This window comes from Myodes glareolus, chromosome 25 (genome assembly GCF_982192425.1).
Source record: "Myodes glareolus chromosome 25, mMyoGla1.1, whole genome shotgun sequence".
In the NCBI taxonomy this organism is placed as follows: Eukaryota; Metazoa; Chordata; class Mammalia; order Rodentia; family Cricetidae; genus Myodes; species Myodes glareolus.
Window position 1 is genome coordinate 38725335 of NC_142050.1, and position 20996 is coordinate 38746330.

The 20996-nt window shown below is 42.9% G+C and overlaps 1 protein-coding gene and 1 pseudogene across 1 annotated transcript; one reads left to right on the top strand and one right to left on the bottom strand.

The window, feature by feature from the left end:
• Positions 1–1593: 1593 nt before the first annotated feature.
• On the top strand, positions 1594–2804 carry Tas2r4 (taste 2 receptor member 4). Its single transcript, XM_085683790.2, has one exon. The coding sequence runs from the start codon at positions 1740–1742 to the stop codon at positions 2631–2633; it is 894 nt and encodes a 297-aa protein (XP_085539916.1). The 5' UTR covers positions 1594–1739; the 3' UTR covers positions 2634–2804.
• Positions 2805–3715: 911 nt separating this feature from the next.
• Positions 3716–20332, bottom strand: LOC146889597 (FH2 domain-containing protein 1 pseudogene; annotated as a pseudogene).
• Positions 20333–20996: the final 664 nt, after the last annotated feature.

Here is a 20996-nt window from a genome sequence, read left to right on the forward strand (position 1 = left end):
ATGGAGATGTATTTTAATAACCACTAACTGAAGTATAACCAGTCTGTATATTAGTTTTACCTTAAATTTTATGTTTATGTAAAGTACTGCTATGGACTTGAGACAAGGAGCAAAAGCATTTGCTTTTTTTAATATTTATTTATTATGTATACAATATTTTGTCTGTGTGTATGCCTGAAGGCCAGAAGAGGGCGCTGGCCTCACACCTCATTACAGATGGGTGTGAGCCACCATGTGGTTGCTGGGAATTGAACTGAGGACCTTTGGAAGAACAGTCAGTGCTCTTAACCGCTGAGCCATCTCTCCAGCCCCAAGCATTTGCTTTTTCATAGATATGGACTTGATTTCTGGTTCTACCAATTTCTCATTTTTGTGCTTTTCCCTTACCTAAAATAGGAATGATGACAATGTGTGTGAACATTTTAGAACAATGTGTTCTGCAAAGTGCTGGATTGAGTGAAGGCTGTCATTATGTCAAACAATGAATTATGCAGCAACATCAGTCCTTTTAAGATAGCACTTTCCACAAGATTTGTGTGATGCTGTAAACAATAGCATGAAAATCAAGACCCTTGGATTCCAGATTCCGGTCCATTCTTGTGTTTCATTGACATTTTACTGAAGTTAATTCCGAATATTTTTTTGTTTTGTTTTTTTGATTGTGTAAAAGGACAAATGTTTTTGCCCTTCCTCTCCTTCCTCCTCTTCTTCTCTCTTCTCCCTATACTTGCTCTTTCCAAGATGCATATATGCTTTTAAAATTTATAGAATATATATGTATATATACTTTGATGTTTAATATTATTTAAAGAGAAGAATAGACATTTATTTATTGTCATTAAATCAGTGAGAATATTGTTCAGTATCATGAAAAGTTCTTTAACTTTGTGAACATAATCAGTTAGGATACGTGGCATTCCTGAATGTGGGTTTCTAACCTACATTGCTTAAATAGTTACCTTAGATTTTACATCAGAGTACTTTGATGCCTATGGAGACATATTGTGCCTACATAGACATAAGCATAGATCCAGATTAATAATGGAAACATGAAAGCACGGATCTTTTTTCTAGGTGAACCCCAGAACAGATTATGGAACAATTTCCAACTCTCTGTTGTGCCCCTCCTCAAACTTACGAAAAGTTTGTCTCAAGGAGGGGTTGGCTCCTTGAACTTACTGTCTTAGAGTCAGTGAATCACCTCAGCTGTAAAGGGACGAGGAGGGGCAGCGGCATGGTTAGGCTGCAGCTGGAGAAAATGGCTGCAGTTTCAACAGACGGGAACACACACACTGGTTCAGACAGGCCGTGAGGGAGGGGAGATGGGAAGAGCGAGGCATGAGGAATCCCACAACGTTCTGGGGTTTCTATGAAGTAAAGCTGCTGAGAAACTTCAATAGTCTTGGGCCAGGGCACTCTGGTCCGGGTTTGAGGTTCTTGGAGTCTGCTCTAACTCCCTCTGGTCTTTCTGCTCTTGGAGGAACAGATTCCAGATTCCCTTAAGCGCGTCTGTAATTAGGCATTTCTAAGAAAATAAGACGAGGAGTGAAGAAATAGTAATCTAATCCTTGAAAGATTTGCATCCCAGTAAAAACAGCTGCCTCTTAGACCAGAAAGGGCTCATTTGCTGCAGTGGAAAATAAAAAAGGAGCCCTCCTGCAGGCTGACCACTGTGCCTGCCTACACACTTCAGTTTGTTCTCATCGGCACCGCAAACACTGAGCCTTCAGTGAGTAGAAATGCTTTGGAAGCTGTACTTATTTATGTTTGCGGCCACGCTTATTTTTAATTTTGTAGGAATCACTGCAAATCTCTTTATTATAGTGGTCATTTATAAGACTTGGGTCAAAAGCCACAGAATCTCCTCTTCGGACAGGATTTTGTTCAGTTTGGCCATCACTAGATTCTTGACTCTGGGCTTGTTTCTACTGAACATTTTCTACATTACTGCAAATGCTCTAAGGTCAGTCTACATTTCCATGTTTTTTCTAATATGTTTGAAGTTTCTGGACTCCAACAGTCTCTGGCTAGTGACCTTGCTGAACAGTTTGTATTGCGTGAAAATTACTAATTTCCAACACCCAGTGTTTATTCTGTTGAAACGGACAATCTCTGCAAAGACCTCCGGGCTGCTGCTGGCCTGCCTTCTCATTTCTGCCTTCACCACTCTCCTGTATCTTGTGCTCGCTCGGATGTCACATTTTCCTGAATACATAACGGGGAGAAATGACACATTATTTGACCTCAGTGAGGGCATCTTCACCTTAGCAGTCTCTTTGGCCTTGAGCTCGCTGTTACAGTTTGTGTTCAATGTGACTTGTGCTTCCTTGTTGATACATTCCCTGAGAAGACATATACAGACGATGAAGAGAAACACTACCAGCTTTTGGAATCCCCAGGTGGAGGCTCACATGGGTGCCATGCGGCTGATGGTCTGTTTCCTCCTGCTCTACATTCCGTATTCAGTTACTACCCTGCTCTATTTTCCTTCCTATGCAAGGAAGAATCAGAGAGTTTACGGTGTGAGCATGATTATTACTGCGGCTTACCCTCTGGGACATTCTGTCCTCCTCATTATCACACATCAGAAACTGAGAGCTAAAGCAAAGAAGATTTTCTGCTTCTACAAATAGTGGAGTTTCATTAGGAAAGCTTGACAGCATCTCTTTGTGGTTTAGTTGCAAGGGTTAGAAATTTCCCAGTGATCTAAGGACTTGATTTTGTGATCCTGTATCTAGCATCCTGACCCTGATGCTGAGTGCCTGTGTTTTAGTCAGTACTGTATCTTTTGGCTAATATTTTGAAGTAAAGCACACTCCTTAAGGAATTGTATGAGACATTTGTGTATTTAGCGCGATCATTACATTCCTAGGCAATGGGGAAATCATCATACTGTCCCACTGGCTGCTGAAGTATAGGGGGTGTTCCTGAGTGAAGTCCACGTTGTGACGAACACGCTGAGCATAAATTAGAGAATTTAACCAAGGATGCCCGAACAAGATACCACTCATAGCTAAGCTGTCACTGAGAGTAGAATGGCTTGAAGTGAAGCAAGGCGGCACAAAAGGAAAAGAGGGAGGGGTCTCAGAGAACGAGAACAGTGAGAGGAAATTGGTGTGTGCATTTGTGGGGCATGACAGATAAAGGTCCTGACGTTTGTTGATCTGTGACTATCAAGAAAGTCTACCACCGGATTTCTAGGCTTGATCCAGAAAGGGTCCGAGTTGATATAGCGGCTGATAGTAAATTCAATTAAAATGGTTGAAACGCCAAGAATCTATCTTAATATCTAGAGATGTAGCCCTGGGACTACAAAAGCAAGCCCTAGTCAGACAGTGAGAGTAACCCTCCCTGAGTGAAAATTTACAGAGCCCAGCACTCGCCTTCTGTTCTACAGAGTCCAGTGGAAGGCCACGAGCATCGAGCTGCTGGTGGAGTGCTGAGCTGGGTGGGCTTTTCATGGGTTTCTACATTGCTCAGTTGTCCAATGATAGGAGAATGCTATCTGGGGGATCTGATGATGGGTATTAACAAGCTATCAAGTGGGGATCAAACATTCATCATTTACAATATACAGTTAAAATCAATTGCTTATGTAATATTTTTACATCTCAAAAATAAACTTTCAAAATGTACAAGTCGCCTGTTCCTACTCACCGCAGTCTTCACTGTAATAGTTAGTAAATATCACCCAACCTTTATTAATGGTATAAAACCTGGAGGTATTAGTCAGGTTATAAATAGATTAAAAGAGATGCTGATAAATGAAATCTGTGCCCTAAGAACTCAAAATGGGTGGCAGACCCCTTCATTAGCCCTTTAGAATCTACCCTTTCTCCTCTTTTTCTTAGTAATCAAATTATGAGCTGCCCAGAACTTATTTCTTTCTCTAAGCTGCTGCTGTGTTGCCGTTCGAGTGTGAAGAGAGGCAATGTGTGTGACTCCTAGGTGTGCCTCCGATCAGGAATTGCCTTTCTTCCCATTTGCCTCTTCTGTTTGTTTTTGTGTTTGACCATAGGCTGGAAGGATTGCCTATTCTAAACAAGGCGTCTGAGCAGAACACTTGTGATAATGGAGTGATCTGTCTTGAATTGGTGGCATGGTTCATGACATAGGCGTGTTGCTAACACGTCTCCGAACTGTGTGGGCCTAAATTCCAGAATGGATCGTGAGAAACACACATCTCCATTGTTCATTTTTTTTTTATTAAAACAGGAGTTTGTTTTTAGTCTGTTAACTTGATGAAGTAACTTACACTTTAGCATGCTTTCATACAATAACATATGTCTTCATGTTTTATGATGAAATAGTATGTAATTACTTATAATCGTCTAATCAAAACACATATTATTTGTTAAGTAAAACCAAAAGAACATATATGCATTATATCAGTTTTTTAAAAATATGTACCTCTGAAAGAACAGTCTAAAAGGAAACATATAAAGACATATACATGCATACAGCAATTATTTTTATGTTGAAAATTGATTTTCTTTTTTACTGCTAAGCATGTTTTACTATGGTGACCTGTGACTCTTTCTACCCCCATTTCTGCAATGACCTCTGAATCTTGGCAATGGGGTGTGACATGGGGGTCCCATTTGTGACTGGGTACTCTCTAAACTTTGCTTGACCAGTCATTAATGTGTTAACCACGCCTACTTCACAAAGAAACTTCTCTGATGTGATCTGAAAGCTGCACTGTTCTACAGATAGAAAGAGATTTAGAAGGCAGTTTGATACGACGTCTGTTTAGCAAAATGATAAGAATAGGTTCTTTCCAGGGGCCCCTGGCTCAACCACTGATTCTTGGCCAGGTTTGAAGTATTGGGTATGTATTTCCTACAGTGGAGTAGGCCTTAAATCCTGTGAGAAACTGGTTGACTATATCCATGACATTCTTGCCATTATTGCATTTACGGGCATAGCTAGCCACACTGGTCATTAATACATTTCACCGGATTCAGAGCTGGGTAAAACTGTTCATGATCCCCCCACAACGCCAGAAGCCTTCATAGCACCTTCCAATACTAAAAGAGTATTTTAGTTAGGGTTCCTATCGCTGTGCAGAGACACCATGGCATGGCAAGTCTTATAAAGGAAAGTATTTAACTGGGGCTGGCTTACAGCTTCAGAGCTTTAGTCTGTTATCTTCATGATGGGAAATATGGTAGCATGCTGGTAGACATGGTGCTGGAGAAGGAGCTTAGTGTTCTACATCTGGATTTATAGGCATCAGGAAGAGACAGTAAGTCACTAGGCCTGGCTTGAGGTTCTGAGACCCAAAGCCCACCACTAGCGACATACTTCCTCCGATAAGGTCACAGCTATTTAACAAGGTCACTCCTCCTAATAGTGCCATTTCTTATGAGTCTATATGGGGCCATTTTCTTTCAAACCACCAGAGAGCTACCCATCAGGAATGAAGATTTCTTGTGAGTCCAAGTTGATTTCTCCATGTCCTATGACTAACATAGTAGTGTCTGCAGCAATAGAGTCTCACCATCAAGTTCTAGCGGTCAAACAAGAGCAACGGCAATGGTTTGTATTGTTTGGGAGCCTGTGGAATTCTTCTGTCTAACAAGTTGAGGAGATATATCTCGCGCTGGGCACTGGGCTTTTTATTTTCCAATATATAGTTTCTGAGATGGACATAATCTCTACATATTAAGTTGTTCTGACAAAGTTCTGCTGATTCACCTCTTGATTAGCCTATGTTATCTTTATTTTTCTTCCCACTTGGCGTTAGCTAGTCTGACTTTGTATTGACTGTTTTTTCCCAACTAAAAACATCATTTTATATTTATAATATTAAAAAAATAAGTCTTTGATATATAAAAACTGGCCAGAATGTTTTTTTACTTGTTACATAAGAATTGCCATCAGCCATCTTACATGCCCAGACTATCACCATATCTTTGTCTCGGGTAGGAGTTAGGGTTAGGATCCTGAGTATGAACAACAGGAGGTGCTGGGGCCTGGGAAAGCACTCTGTGCAATAGAATACTCTCAGCTTTGATTTTGAAGCAGAAGTCTGCACAGCAGGCTACAGATCTCCACGTACTTTTCATGATGTGACCTGTGAGTCTCTTGATATGTAACAAGACATTAAAGATTGGCCTCTCGTGTCCTCACCCCAGCAGTCAGTCCTGGCAGGTAAAATCTCAGAAGGCAGAGATGTAGACAGGCCTCATCACTTCTGCAGGGGACAGAGAATCCTTCCTAAGGTGGCCTGCCTTGAGTCCTTGAGTCTGAGAGAGGATCTTAGAGGATCTTTCCCCGGTCCCTGTGCCCTTTAGTAGGGTTTCTGCATTGGTACCTGAACCCCCAGAAGATTCAGGACACTTCTTGAAGGTCCTGGTGCTGCTGGCCCTCTTAAAAGTGTCACTGTCCTTTGAGGCAGAATCATCGGGGCCAACTTTGACCCTAAGCTGCCGCTGGGAGACTGTCCTGGTGAGGCCAGAGGCTCTGGACACAGGTGGAGCATCCGTTCACATGCACCAAGATGAGGAAGCCACCACATTTCAAGCAAAACTTGGGAAGAGGGGAAGGGCTCGAGAGACACCTGGAGCCTGAGGTGCTTTGGGCTCTTCCTTGGGGCTTTCATGGTCTTGTGAGTTGGCTGACCTTGTTTTCTTCGGATATCTGTCTGGAGATGCTTCTGAGGGGCTTGGTGCTGAGCTTTCTGAATGAGGCCCCGGGCTGTACCAAGGCCTGCTTCCCTGACCACCCACTCATGCTGCCACTTGAGCGGGGTAGCCTGAGTGGGCTCTTCTGCCCCAGGCCCACTCATGTGAGGCCTCCTGGGCGAAATGTCAGAGGTCCCATGTACTGAGCTCCTTCGTGATAGCAGTGTCTGTGTTGCTGGGTGTCTCCCGAGGGGAGGCCCTGGATGTTGGGTCCGGATGCTTCCAGAGCCCTGCTTCCCTGCTGGACTTGAAGATGGGTACCACCTTGGGCATGTGCTCATTCTCAGAGGAGTTCAAGGTTCTCACAGGTTTGGGTACTGCCCCTTGGCTGTGCCAGGCACTGACTGGCTTTGAGGCCCCCGGTGATGGCTCTTTGAGGGAATTTCTCTTTAGTGTCGTGGTATCCTTTCCTTCGCTGGGTCTGTCCTTCGGAAGGACACCCTGGCAGCTGGACTCACTCTTTCAGGAGTCGGGAGCAGGGACCTCCCCAGGGGAACTAGAAGCAGGGTTGGAGAAGATCTGGCTGCTGCCTGCCTCTCCAGCCCCAGAGAACCCTGAGCCACCCCCCTTCCCTCTCTTCCTCCAGCTCTTCTCCTCCTGGTTTGGAGTTGGCTCCCTCTGAGCAGTCTGGAGTCAGTGAGCAGTCTGTGCTCTCATATAGCAGAGGCCCAGGATCCCTACCTTCAGGGTCAGTGACAACCAGAAACACAAGAGCTTCACTGATGAGTTCATCGGAGACAGCCCTGTCATCCTCCCCAGCTGGGCTGAGCTCCCCCTGGGACCTGTGTCCTTGGGTGTGAGGCTGTCACCAAGCGTCAAAGGATTGTGAGCTCTGATCCCCTGGAGAGAGAAGCTCTGTAGGACAAAAGTCATTCAGAGTCGGTTGGGGTGCTTCCCCAGGCTCCTGGAACTCTGGAGGTCATACTGGGCCAACCCTGTGACCCATTCATGTTCCCTAAATCCAATGATAAGAAATGAGGGCTTTGTGTGGGACCCAACTCCATAGGTTCACTGTTCCTTTTCTGGAGAATAGTTGCCCTGCCCCTCCGCAGCCAGTGGGAAAGGAGTTGCTGACTCAACCAGCCAGAGTGTTGGAAGGAAGCTGATTCTGTCAAGCCAAGAGGGGGTGGGAGGGATGGGGAGGTGGAGAGGGCTTTCTCCTGCTTTTTGGAGGCCTGAGGTTCATGTGCAAAGTTAGGGTCGTGGTTCTTCTGTTCGCTGGGCTCCATCCAGGCGATGGTGGGTCTGCTCCATCCAGGGTAAACTGAATTTGTTGGGGTCCTCTGGACTGCTGATGGCCCCCTCCAAGAAGTCAAAAGCTCTTGGTCCGGTCAGCAGAGATGCCCAGGGAGAGGCAAGAACGACGGTTGTTGGGGGGCCGGTAGGAGGGCTGGTGGGCCTCGGTTTCAGAAAGGATGACAGCTCTTCTGTGCCCTTCTTAGCTAGCATCTCTACATTCTTCTCACTGCTGCTCCTGCCAAAGCCCCCGAGCTCCCCAGTCGTCCAGGAATGTCGCTTCTGTTCTAGCTCCTTCAGCCTCCGTAGCTATTTCCGCTCCTGTTCCTCCGGGTCATGGTTGTCCTTAACTGCTTTGTTGAATACAAATACAGAATACAGAAGTCTCTGATTATCTAGGAGCATCTATCCAGTTTCACCGTTTGTCCTTACAGAAAAAAAATCAATAAGGAATGAGCCTTGCCCTGCAGCTCCCGTTTCCAGAGTCCCAGCTCCAGTTCCAGTTCTATGGCAACTGGGGGAAGTCCTCCATCTACTGAGCCAGCTCCTGGCCCCGTTGGATGTTTTCCTGAGGCGATTTTGTTCTAACAAAGAGAGAGAGAGAGTGTAGCTCCGCCTCAGTGACATCCAGAGATAATCTCCTGACAACGCTGCAGCTTCTCAGAAAAGTGTAAAGGGTGGTATCTTGCTTCTGGACTTCCTGAGTGACAAAATGCAGAAGATTTATCCCAGGTTTGTTTGCTCTTGTGTCCGCCAATTTGCGTAAAGAAGATGGTTTAAATCCTACAGCGTTGCCAGCATCCCTCCGGCACTCGTGATATTCCCAGCCTGGAGCACCAAGTGTAATATTGAATGTTGCTCCTTACTCGACAGCAGCTCTTTTCTAGCAGTTCTTAGCATTGTTAATTCTTTGTACAGAGAAGAGCAAGACGGCAAGAATCCCTTTTTTAGATCTGTGGCTTCAGTCCAGACCAAATAGTTTGTCACTTGAATCAAGCCGTACAGAAAGGAATCTGCCAGAGAAAGCTTGGACACATCACCGTTAAATGTCTTCAACTTCTTTACCTCCTCTAACTTTGGCAGAAGCTTAAGGATTTCTCGAAGCGTCTCTGACCCGTAGTGCTCACTCTTCCCTTGGTGGATGTCTTCTCTGATGACCTGAGGAGACTTTGGAAAGATGAGGCGCTGTGTTTGCTGCTGTGCCACCAGGGGCACAAGCCTAGGGAAATTCCGGACTCACTGTTTTTGCTGCTTGGAAAAAGCCTTGAGAATTTAGTAAGCACTTGTCCAAAGTCCTCACTGAAGGGTGTTTTTGTTTTGTTTTGTTTTTCGTTTTCTATTGCTACAGGCTTGGGACTTTTCTGGTTGCAACATACTCTCTGTTTAATATCAACCATTAACTGGAGTTGGATAGATGTCTTGGCACCTAAGAGCACTTTCTGTTTTTGCCGAGTACCCAAGCTTGGTTTCTAGCACCCATGTCAGGTGGCTCACAGCCACATGTAGCTCCGGTTCCGTGGGATCCAATGCCTTCTTCTGGCTTCCACAGAGACTGCACTCATTGTGTGCAAACCCACTCCTGAACAACAATATATGCACATATTTTTTTTTAAAAAAAGAAAATACTAAGCAGAAGCTTAAACATGTTTTGTTTTGTCTTTTAAAATACACGATGTACAGATTCTTGTCTTAGCTTCTTTTCTTGTTGCTGTGATCAAGTAATCTGACAAAAGCATGTTGAGGAAAAGGGGATTTTATTTAGCTCAAAGTTAAAAGTACAGTCCATCATGGTGGGGAGGTCAAGGCAGGAGGATCGAAGCATGTGGGTCACATCACAAAACACAGTCAAAATTACAAGCAAAGCAGAGCAATGCATGCATGCAGGCTGCTGTTTACTCAACCCATTTCCTCTACATGCATAGTCTAGGATTCCCACCAGGGCCCACAGTGGGCAGGAAGATCAAGATCATTCTCCCCAGGAAGGCTCACAGTTTCATCTCTCAGGAGATTCTGCATCATGTCAAGTAGAAATTGACACCACAGCTCTCTAGTATAAATACTTAACATCCTGCATCTCCTTCTATCATCTGCCTAGCATAGGAAAACAAGTTTCTAAATGTCACTGAAGCTTGGGTTTCCTCATTAATGAATCACTTTGTTGGTTTGTTTTTTTTTTCCTAATAGAAAGGCTCATTTGGGAAGAAACATTAGTATTTTAAATCGTGAATAAAAGGTAACTTTTTAATGTTATTAAATTTGTCATTAGATAATTGCACATATATACACAACGCATATTGATCACTACCACCTCTTATCCTCTTCCATCTCCCTACCACTCCTGCCAAACCTCCTCTTCTCCCACAGTCTCCCATGTTCATGTGTATTCATTTTGTTTTGGTAGCCACTGACTGACTATACCCGGCGCCATCTGTGTAACCATGGGTTTGGAGACATGCATGAGAACCTTGGTGGGCTCAGCAATGGAAATACAACTAAAGACCGTAATTACCCTCTCCCAGAATCTGTGACTAGCCAGTAGTTCAGCTAAAAAAGGGAAATACCTCACGAGTCTCTTCCCTTTCCGTGACTGATTGACAAGGCCAGGCTCATGTGATACCGAGGGCACGTGAACACAAACGTGAGTTAATGAACACAACAACAGTTGTATTGAGTTTAGAGAGGGCAGCCCATGTCCAGTGGGAGAAAGTGTGAGAAGAGACTGCATGAGAATTTGCCTGACTTGCAAATCAGCAGGGGTGTGATCTGTGTTAATGAGTATAAGGAAAGAGAAGAAGCAGAACTGATTGAGAGAAAACGCAATAGAAAGAGGGGCATGGTCAGCGCGCCCTTCCTCAAATGTACGGAACTAAAGAGATGAGGTCAATGTTACCTCAGAACAGCTTGAGTGTTCTCTGACTTGCGGTTGTGGGGATGCATGGGGTCTTGGAAAGACAAGTGGCTATAAGTGTCCCAGGAGTTTTATGAGGAAGTGCTCAGAAGCACTGAGCAAATGACTGAGGGTGTGTACAGACTGTTTACAAACCGAGTATGTAAACAGAGGTGTATCCCGGCTGGGAGTGATGACATTTCCAACTTACTTTCACAGAAAAGCTGAGACATTTTGCTATTGGTAGAACGACTGTGACAACTTTTATATCCTCCTCTAAGTAGATCAAAGACCACAACATAAAAACGGGTGTGTTGAATCTGAAAAAGAGAAAGTGGGGACGAGCCTTGAAATCATTGACACAGGAGAAGGCTGTTAGCACAGGCCCTAAGATCAACAATTAATAAACATGACCTCATGAAACCGAAAAGTTTCTGTGAGGCAAAGGACACTTTATTCAGATAAAGAGGCTGCTTCTATAATGGGAAAACTTTTTTTTTCTTTTTACCAACCACACATCTAACAAAGGGCTAATACCAAAAATATATAAAGAACTAAAAAAAGATATCAAAAGCAAAATAATCCAATTAAAAATGGAGTATAGACCTAAAAAGTATTCTCAAAAGAAAAAAAAAACTTTTTGCTTTTCAAATGGCTGAGAAACAAAGAAATGTTTAATATCCGTAGCCATCGGGGAAATGCAAATCAAAACTGTTTTGGGATTTCATCTTATACCCGCCAGAATGGCTAAGATCAATAAAACAAATGACAGCTCGTGCTGGTGCGGGTGTGGAGTAAGAGGGACAGTCATCTACTGCTGCTGGGTGTCCCGCGCTACTGGCTCGCCAGCAAGAACGACGCAGGGCACGTAGGATCCTTCTGCAGAACAGCTTTTTTTTTTTTTAATTTTTTTAATTTTTTTTTGAAAGTAAATTTTATTAAATTATAAAAGTTTCCATTTATGCCCCTCTTCCCAACACCCTCCCACTCCCCCCACTCCCTCTCCTCCTCCCTCTTCGTCCCTTAGGGCAGTCAGGGTTTCCTGCCCTGTGGGAAGTTCAAGTTCCTCCCCCCTCCCTCCAGGTCCAGGAAGGTGAGTATCCAAACAGACTGGATCCCCAAAATCCAGAATATGCAGAGGAAACAGGTCCCAGTATCATAGTCAATGGCTTTTCAGAAAGACTTCGGGCCAGCCACATTCAGAGAATCCGGCCAAATTCCGAGAATCTGGTTAGATCACGTCCTCGTTCAGTCCCAGTCCAACTGGCCTTGGTAAACTCTCATTAGATCCATTTCCTTGTATCAGTGGGTGATAGCATCCCTCGCAGTACTGATTTCGTTTTTCATGTTCTTCCTCCTTCTGCTCCTCATTTGGACCTCGGGGGGCTCAGTCCGGTGCTCCAATGTGGGTCTCCGACTGTATCGCCGTCCTTCGCCAGATGAAGGATCTATGGTGATAAGCAAAATATACATCAGTATGGTTATGGGCCACGGCCGATTCAGGCACCCTCTCCTCTGTCCAGAGAACAATCTGGGGGATCTCTCCTTGGACCTGGGATCCCATATATAATCAAGTCTCCTGTAAACCCTAAAATGACTCCCTTAGTTGAAATATATTCTTCCCTGATCCCATATTCATCCTTCCTCCCTCCCCGCCCCATCCCAGGCCACCGAGCTTTCCCCATTCCTCCCCTACTCCCTTCTCTCTAACCCTCTCCCCTTCCATCAACCCTCCCACCCCCCCATGCACCCGAGGTTACCTGGGACTTTTGTCTATTTCCTACCTCCTGGTGGATAGCTAAATAATCTTCATCAGGTTCATCTTCTTATTTAGCTTCTCTAGGATCACGAATAATAGGCTCAAAGACCTTTAATTATGGTTAGAATCCACTTATGAGTGAATACATACCGTGTTCCTCTTTTTGGGTCTGGCTTACCTCACTCAGTAAAGTGTTTTCTATTTCCATCCATTTGCATGCAAAATTCAAGATGTCATTATTTTTTACCGCTGAGTAAAACTCTAATGTGTATATGTTCCACACCTTTTTTAACCATTCTTCTATTGAGGGGCACCTAGGCTGTTTCCAGGTTCTGGCTATTACAAATAGTGCTGCTATGAACATAGTAGAACAAATGCTTTTGTAGTATGTTAGGGAATCTTTAGGGTATATACCCAAGAGTGGAATTGCTGGGTCCTGAGGGAGGTTGACTCCCAGTCTCCTGAGAAACCGCCACACTGATTTCCACAGTAGCTGCACAAGTTTGCATTCCCACCAACAATGGATGAGTGTTCCCCTCACCCCACATCCTCTCCAGCATAGGCTATCGTTGGTGTTTTTGACTTTAGCTATTCTGACAGGTGTAAGATGGTATCTCAAAGTGGTTTTGATTTGCATTTCCCTGATCGCTAAGGAGGTTGAGCATGACCTTAAGTGTCTTCTGGCCATTCGAAGTTCATCTGTTGTGAATTCTCTGTTAAGTTCAGTACCCCATTTTTTAATTGGGTTAATTAGAGTTTTAGTGCCTAGTTTCTTGAGTTCTTTGTATATTTTGGAGATCAGACCTTTGTCTGATGAGGGGTTGGTGAAGATCTTCTCCCAGTCAGAAGGTAGCCTTTTTGTCCTACTGACAGTGTCCTTTGCTTTACAGAAGCTTCTCAGTTTCAGTAGATCCCATTTATTCATTGTTTCTCTTATTGTCTGTGCTGCTGGGGTCCTACTTAGGAAGAGGCCTCCTGGGCCTATATCTTGTAGACTACTTCCCACTTTCTCTTCTATCAGATTCAAAGTGGACGGATTAATGTTGATGTCTTTAATCCATTTGGACTTGATTTTTGTGCATGGTGATAGATATGGATCTACTTTCATTTTTTTACAGGTTGACATCCAGTTATGCCAGCACCATTTGTTAAAGATGCTTTCCTTCTTCCATTGTATACCTTTAGCTCCTTTGTCGAAAATTAGGTGTTCATAAGTTTGTGGGTTAATATCTGGGTCTTCTATTCGATTCCATAGGTCGACTTCTCTGTTCTTGTGCCAATACCAAGCTGTTTTCAATACTGTAGCTCTGTAATAGAGTTTGAAGTCAGGGATGGTAATGCCTCCAGAAGTTCTTTTATTGTATAAGATTGTTTTGGCTATCCTGGGTTTTTTGTTTTGCCATATAAACTTGATTATTGTTCTCTCAAGGTCTGTGAAGAAGTTTGATGGGATTTTGATGGGGATTGCATTGAATCTATAGATTACTTTTGGTAGAATTGCCATTTTTACTATGTTGATTCTCCCAATCCAAGAGCAGGGGAGGTCTTTCCATTTTCTGGTATCCTCCTCAATTTCTTTCTTCAAAGACTTAAAGTTTTTGAAAGCGGAGAAAGCACACATTGGAGACTTAGCAGCACACTTGAAAGATCTAGAAAAAAAAAGAAGCTGATTCACCCAGGAGGTCTAGAAGACTGGAAATAATCAAACTGAGGGCTGAAATCAACAAAATAGAAACAGAGAAAACAATCCAAAGAATCAATGAATCAAAAAGCTGGTTCTTGGAGAAAATCAACAAGATCGACAAACCCCTATCCAAATTAGTCAAACGGCAGAGAGAAAACATGCAAATTAATAAGATCAGAAATGAAAAGGGGGACATAACCACAGACACAGAGGAAATTCAGAGAATCATTAGATCTTACTATGAAAGTTTATATGCCACAAAGTTGGAAAATGTAAAAGAAATGGACATTTTTTTAGATAAGTACCATATACCAAAGTTTAACCAAGAACAGGTGAACAATCTAAATAGACCTGTTAGTCGCGAAGAATTAGAAGCTGTTATCAAAAATCTCCCTACCAAAAAAAGCCCAGGACCAGATGGTTTCAATGCAGAATTCTACCAGAACTTCCAGGAAGAGCTAATTCCTATACTCCTTAACGTATTCCGCAATATAGAAACAGAAGAGTCATTGCCTAACTCCTTTTATGAAGCTACAGTTACCCTAATACCAAAACCACACAAAGACACAACCAAGAAAGAGAATTACAGGCCAATCTCACTCATGAACATCGACGCGAAAATTCTCAATAAAATACTGGCAAACCGAATCCAAGAGCACATTAGAAAAATTATCCATTATGATCAAGTCGGCTTCATTCCAGAGATGCAGGGTTGGTTCAACATACGCAAATCTATCAATGTAATCCATCATATAAATAAACTGAAAGAAAAAAACCATATGATCATCTCACTAGATGCTGAAAAAGCATTTGACAAAATTCAACACCCATTTATGATAAAGGTGTTGGAGAGACTGGGGATACAAGGATCATACCTAAATATAATAAAAGCAATATACAGCAAGCCGACAGCTAACATCAAACTGAATGGAGAGAAACTCAAAGCCTTTCCACTAAAATCAGGAACGCGACAAGGCTGTCCACTCTCTCCATACCTCTTCAATATAGTGCTTGAAGTTCTAGCAATAGCAATAAGACAACATAAGGAGATCAAGGGGATTCGTATTGGAAAGGATGAAGTTAAACTTTCGTTATTTGCTGACGATATGATAGTTTACATAAGTGACCCCAAAAACTCTACCAAAGAACTCCTACAGCTGATAAACACCTTTAGTAACGTGGCAGGATACAAGATCAACTCCAAAAAATCAGTGGCCCTCCTATACACAAAGGATAAAGAAGCAGAGAGGGAAATCAGGGAAACATCACCTTTCATGATAGCCACAAATAGCATAAAATATCTTGGGGTTACTCTAACCAAGGAAGTGAAAGACCTATTTGCAGAACAGCTTTTTAATGCATCTTGAGAGCGAGAGCATAAGCTAACATGGCGGAGACCCAGAGCGAGGCGAACCCAGCCCTTATATAGGAAACAGTCCCCGCCTCGGACGTGTCACTCTCAGATTGGACAGCTGCCCATCATTCCAGATGACGCCTCGGGAGAGGCAGGGACTACAGCGTTGGAAATTTACCAACACATGCGCGTTATCCTGTTCACCGGGCGGTGGAACCGGATGTCAGCACCATCTTGGAATGGCGAATGTGGTTGCGGTCCTCTACAGCTGGGACTGTGAACTTGTCCAGCCACATAGAAATCAGTGTGGTAGTTCCTTAGGGAGATGGCAATTGATCCACCTCAAGATTCAATCCTAAGACTCTTGGGTGTATTCCCAAAGGTTGCTTCATCCTACCACAGAGACACCTGTTCAGCCAACATTGCTACTCTATTCATGGTAGCCAGCAGCTGGGAACAACCTGGATGGCTCTCAAAAAGCGGGTAAAGAAAAGGTAGTACATTTACACAATGGAGGGGGGTGAGGAGGGGAATATAGGGAGGGACAGCTAAAATTAAGAGTCATTTGAGAGGTAGTATGGAAACCTAATACAGTAGAGGTTTTCTCAAATATATACAATATAATGGTGATTGGTCTAAATGAAATTGCCAAATGATGAGTGAGACAGAGCCCCAACTGGCCATCTCTTGTTACCAAATGAGACTTTCAGTACTGGGATTGGATTGCATCTAATTGAGTTATTGGCTAAAGGAGTCCCATGGGAATTTCCCCCAAGTCCCAGATGGTTGCCAAGACTACAGGTTGCTTTCCCCAAACTGACTGCAAGGTCCCATTGCTGAAGACAATACCCGCATTACGTAGAGAAGTAGACATGGTGCCTACATAGAATCTTTGCCCCTAGGTTCTAATGTTTTTGCACAGGAAAATATTCTACATTCTACCAAAGGAGAAGCATAAGCACCAAACCAGTCATGAACCCTCTGGTCTACAATTCCTCTCTAATTATATGCTAGTGTAATGGTGGCACAAAGTTTGTAGGAGTAAACAAACAATATCTGTCTTGACTTAAGGCCCATTCCAAAAGATGAAACTCATACCTGACTCTGTAGGAATGATCAAGAACCAGAGACTAGAGAGTCCAGGGAGATATATATATATATATATATATATATATATATATATATATATATATATAACTAGTATTTGGTTTTCCAAATATATATATATATACAGAAATATATAATATAAATATATATAAAATATAAAATAATGTGGCAATAAAATGACTCCTAATGACATTCTGCTATACTCATAGATCAGTGCCTTGTTCAATCATTTTCAGAGAAGTTTCCTCCTGCAGCAGAGGGAAACAAATACAGAAACCCACAGCCAGACAGTATGCAGAGACTGAGAAACCTTGGAACATCCAGCCTTAAATGGTATATCTTCATCAAATTCCTCTCCTCAGGACTTCGGGAACCCCAAGAAAGAAGAGGATGAAATACAAGGCCACCCTCATATGTAAAAAACACTTCTAAAGTTTAAATCATACATCAAACTCCACACACTAATTGTAGGAGACTTCAACACCCCCCTTTCATCACTGGACAGATCTGTCAGGCAGAAACTTAACAGAGAAATAAGGGAACTAACAAATGTTATGACTCCAATGGACTTAACAGACATCTATAGAACATTTCATCCAAACATAAAAAAAAATACCTTCTTCTCAGCACCTCGTGGAACCTTCTCAAAAATTGACCACATACTCTGTAACAAAGTAAACCTCAACAGATACAAAACCAAATTGAAATAACTCCATGTATCTTAACAGATGACCATGGGTTAAAGTTAGAATTCAACAGCAACACTAATTTCAGAAAAGCCCACAAACACATGGAAATTGAACAATGCTCACCTGAACCACCAATGAGTCAAGAAATAAAGAAAGAAAGAAATTAAAGACGTCCTAAAATTTAGTGAAAATGATCCCACGACATACCAAAATTTATGGGACACAATGAAAACAGTATTAAGAGGAAAGTTCATAGCATTAAATGTCTACATAAGGAAGCTGGAAAAATCCCACACTAGCGAGTTAACAGAACAGCTGAAAGCTCTAGAACAAAAAGAAGCAAATTCACCCAGGAGGACTGGATGACAGGAAATAATCAAACTGAGACTTGAAATCAACAAAATAGAAATAGAGAAAACCATACAAAGAATCAATGAGACAAAGAGTTGTTTTTTCAAGAACATCAACAAAATAGACAAGCCTTTATCCAAACTAACCAAAAGGCAGAGAGAGAGAGAGAGAGAGAGAGAGAGAGAGAGAGAGAGAGAGAGAGAGAGAGAATCCAAATTAACAAAATCAGAAATGAAAGGAGGACTTAACAACAGACTTGGAAGAAATCCAGGGAGTCATCAAGTCATACTTTGGAAAGCTGTGCTCCAGAAAATTGGACAACTTAAAGGAAATGGACGTTTTTTCTGGATAAATATCACTTACCAAAATTAAATCAAGACCAGATAAGCAAATCAAATAGATCTATAATTGCAAAGGAAATAGAAAAAGGCATCAAAAGCTCCCAAACAAAAATAGCCCAGGACCAAATAGTTGCAGCACAGAATTCTACAAAAAAGAACTAATACCAACACTCCTCAAATTGTTCCACGCCATAGAAACAGAAGGAACATTGCTAAACTTTTTATGTAGCTACAGTTACCCTGATATCCAAAACACACAAAGATACTACTACGGAAGAAAATTACAGAGCGATCACACTCACTAACATTGATGCAAAAATACTCAATAAGACAGAGTGAATCCAAGAACATTTCTGAAAAATCATCTACCATGACCAAGTAGGCTTCATCTCAGAGATGTAGAAATGGTTCAACATATGAAAATCTATCAATATAATCCACCTGTATAAACAAACTAAGAGAAAAAACCCATGTTATCATCTTATTCATGCTTATTAGATGCTGAAAAAGCCTTCAACAAAATTCAGCACTCCTTAATAATAATAACAGTCTTGGAGAGAACAGGGAAACAAGGAACATATAAACATAATAAAGGCAAGAGACAGCAAGCCAATAGCCAACATCAAACTAAATGGACAGAAAATCAAAGCGATCTTGCTTAAATCAGGAAAAGAAAGGTTGTCCACTGTCTCCATATCTATTTAACATAATACTTGAGTTCTAGATAGAGCAATAAGACAACAAAAGGAGATCAAGGGGACAGAAGTCAGAAAAGAAGTCAAACCCTCACTATTTGCTGACAGTATAATAGTATACATAAATGGCCCCAAATATTTTACCATGAAACTCATAAACACCTTCAGTAATGTAGCAGGACACAAGATTAACTAAAAACACAAATCAGTAGCCCTCCTTAACACAAATGATAACATACAGGAATAGCTCCTTTGAGCTCTGAAATTTCTTAACTGCTCAACACCATTGCAGGGTTTCAGCTGTGGCTTACACTACTGGTAGGTGAATGATCAGACTGATCACTGGGGGCATAAAATCATAAGTTTCTAGGTAGAAGCTCTCATTTTGGTAACTTTACATTTAAACTATTTTACTTACAGCATTTTAATTAAATACTAGACAAATATTAGCTGTGTTTTTCGGAACCTCTGAAATTTGTTGTAAATTGTTATCTTCCATTTATTTTAGCCTCTTGAACTGTACAAGGTCACTGGCTTAATGCTTTATTTGGCTGTGCAGCCATTCCCCACCCGTCTCTAGAAGGTAAAGAAACCCTTTACCTGTGACTCTGTAGGCCTCCCAAGGCTTCCAGCAGTACCTCCATTCTTTCTGTCACTCTTCTTGGCTATTTTCGGTATTTCATGTATTTGAAGGTTTTGTTTCTGTGCCTGATGCATTGCATTATGAGAGCCTAACAGTTTACCCATGCTGGTAGCATTACCATAATTTGCTTCTCTCCTTCCCTCCCTTCCTCCTTCCCTCCCTCCCTCCCTTCCTTTCTTTTTCTTCCCTCCCTCCCTCTCTCCCTCCCTCCCTCCCTCCACCCACCCTTCCTTCCAAACTTCCTCCTTTCCTTCCTTTGTAGAGTTTCTGTGTGTAGCCCTGACTGACCTGGAACTCACTCTGTAGTCCAGGCAGGCCTCCGTCTCACAGAGATCTGCCTGCCTTTATGTCCTGAGTGCTGGGACTAAAGTCATGCTTCACCGCTGCCTGACTGCTTCCTTTTTCTTTTTAAAGCCACAGTCTTGCTAGCCTCTGATTTGTCCTCCTGCCTTAGCTGGGGCTGCAGGTGTTCATGTTATCAGTATTATTTGCCTCCTTTTGTTATATCTCATTGTTTGTGATACATGTACAGGTGTATGTGGGAGAGTGAATGCCTGAAGGAGCGGCAAGACATTGGATTTCTTACTTTATCACTGTTTGCATTGTTCCCTTGAACCTGGGGCTAGGCAAAAGGCCAGCAAACCCCAGCAACCCTCCTGCTTCCACCCTCTGTAGGAGAAAATGAAGGTATAACCTGGTGGCTAGTCAACATGGCATACTGCGCTTCTAAATAAGAAGCACGGCACACCATCTTCGTGAAGGCAGAGCACTGAATTCTGAAGTAGCGTGAGTATCCTGTAGTTGGCCTGTGGACGAGTCTGCCCATTCATCTCTAATGAGCTTCCTTGCATAGCGACCCTGGTGGTGTGAACACTCACTGTCCAGTCGGAGGTCCATATCCCGGTCCATAGGCTTCCTCTATATAAGCAGTTGCTCACTTGCAATAAACCAGATGCTGTCCCCTGAAACCATCTCTGCATCCTTCACCGCCCCACAACCATTGTGGTCTTGTTGGGGGATGCCCGTGTTATGGGGGCACCCGCCCCAAGCTTGTGTTACAGGCATGTGTATGGCCCCTGACATTTTATGTAGGTGCTAGGGTCCTCGTGTTTGCTCAGCAGAGATTTGTACCTCTGAACTAGCATTCAAGCCCATTTCCTTTTAAAGGGCAGATTGTATCCCATTGTGTTCATAGAGCATGTCCACCCCATCCATAGAACCTTCAGTTGCTTCTCCTGAGCTGCAGGGGATGACTCCGCTGTGCTCCTGGCTGGACCATGTCTTTTTTGAGTCTGTGTTTTCAGGTACTTTGCATATGTGCCCCAGGACATGTTTGGGGCGGATAGCATCACTCTCTTTTTTGTAGTCTTCACACCTGCTGTTTTCTGTGGTGAGCATCCAAGCCATTTTTATTGCCTTTACTAGTGCACAAGGATCCCAGTCTGGCTCCCCCTTGCCTCAACGATCCTTCCACCTCTGATCCTTCTTGCAGCCTCCGGTATGACCCCCATCCATAAGGCTGAGTCTCTTTGTGCTTCCCTCATTGCATACGCTTGTGTGT

Excerpts from the sequence above, each read along its gene's own strand:
- Tas2r4 (XM_085683790.2), top strand. The coding sequence starts at position 1,740 with ATGCTTTGGAAGCTGTACTTATTTATGTTTGCGGCCACGCTTATTTTT.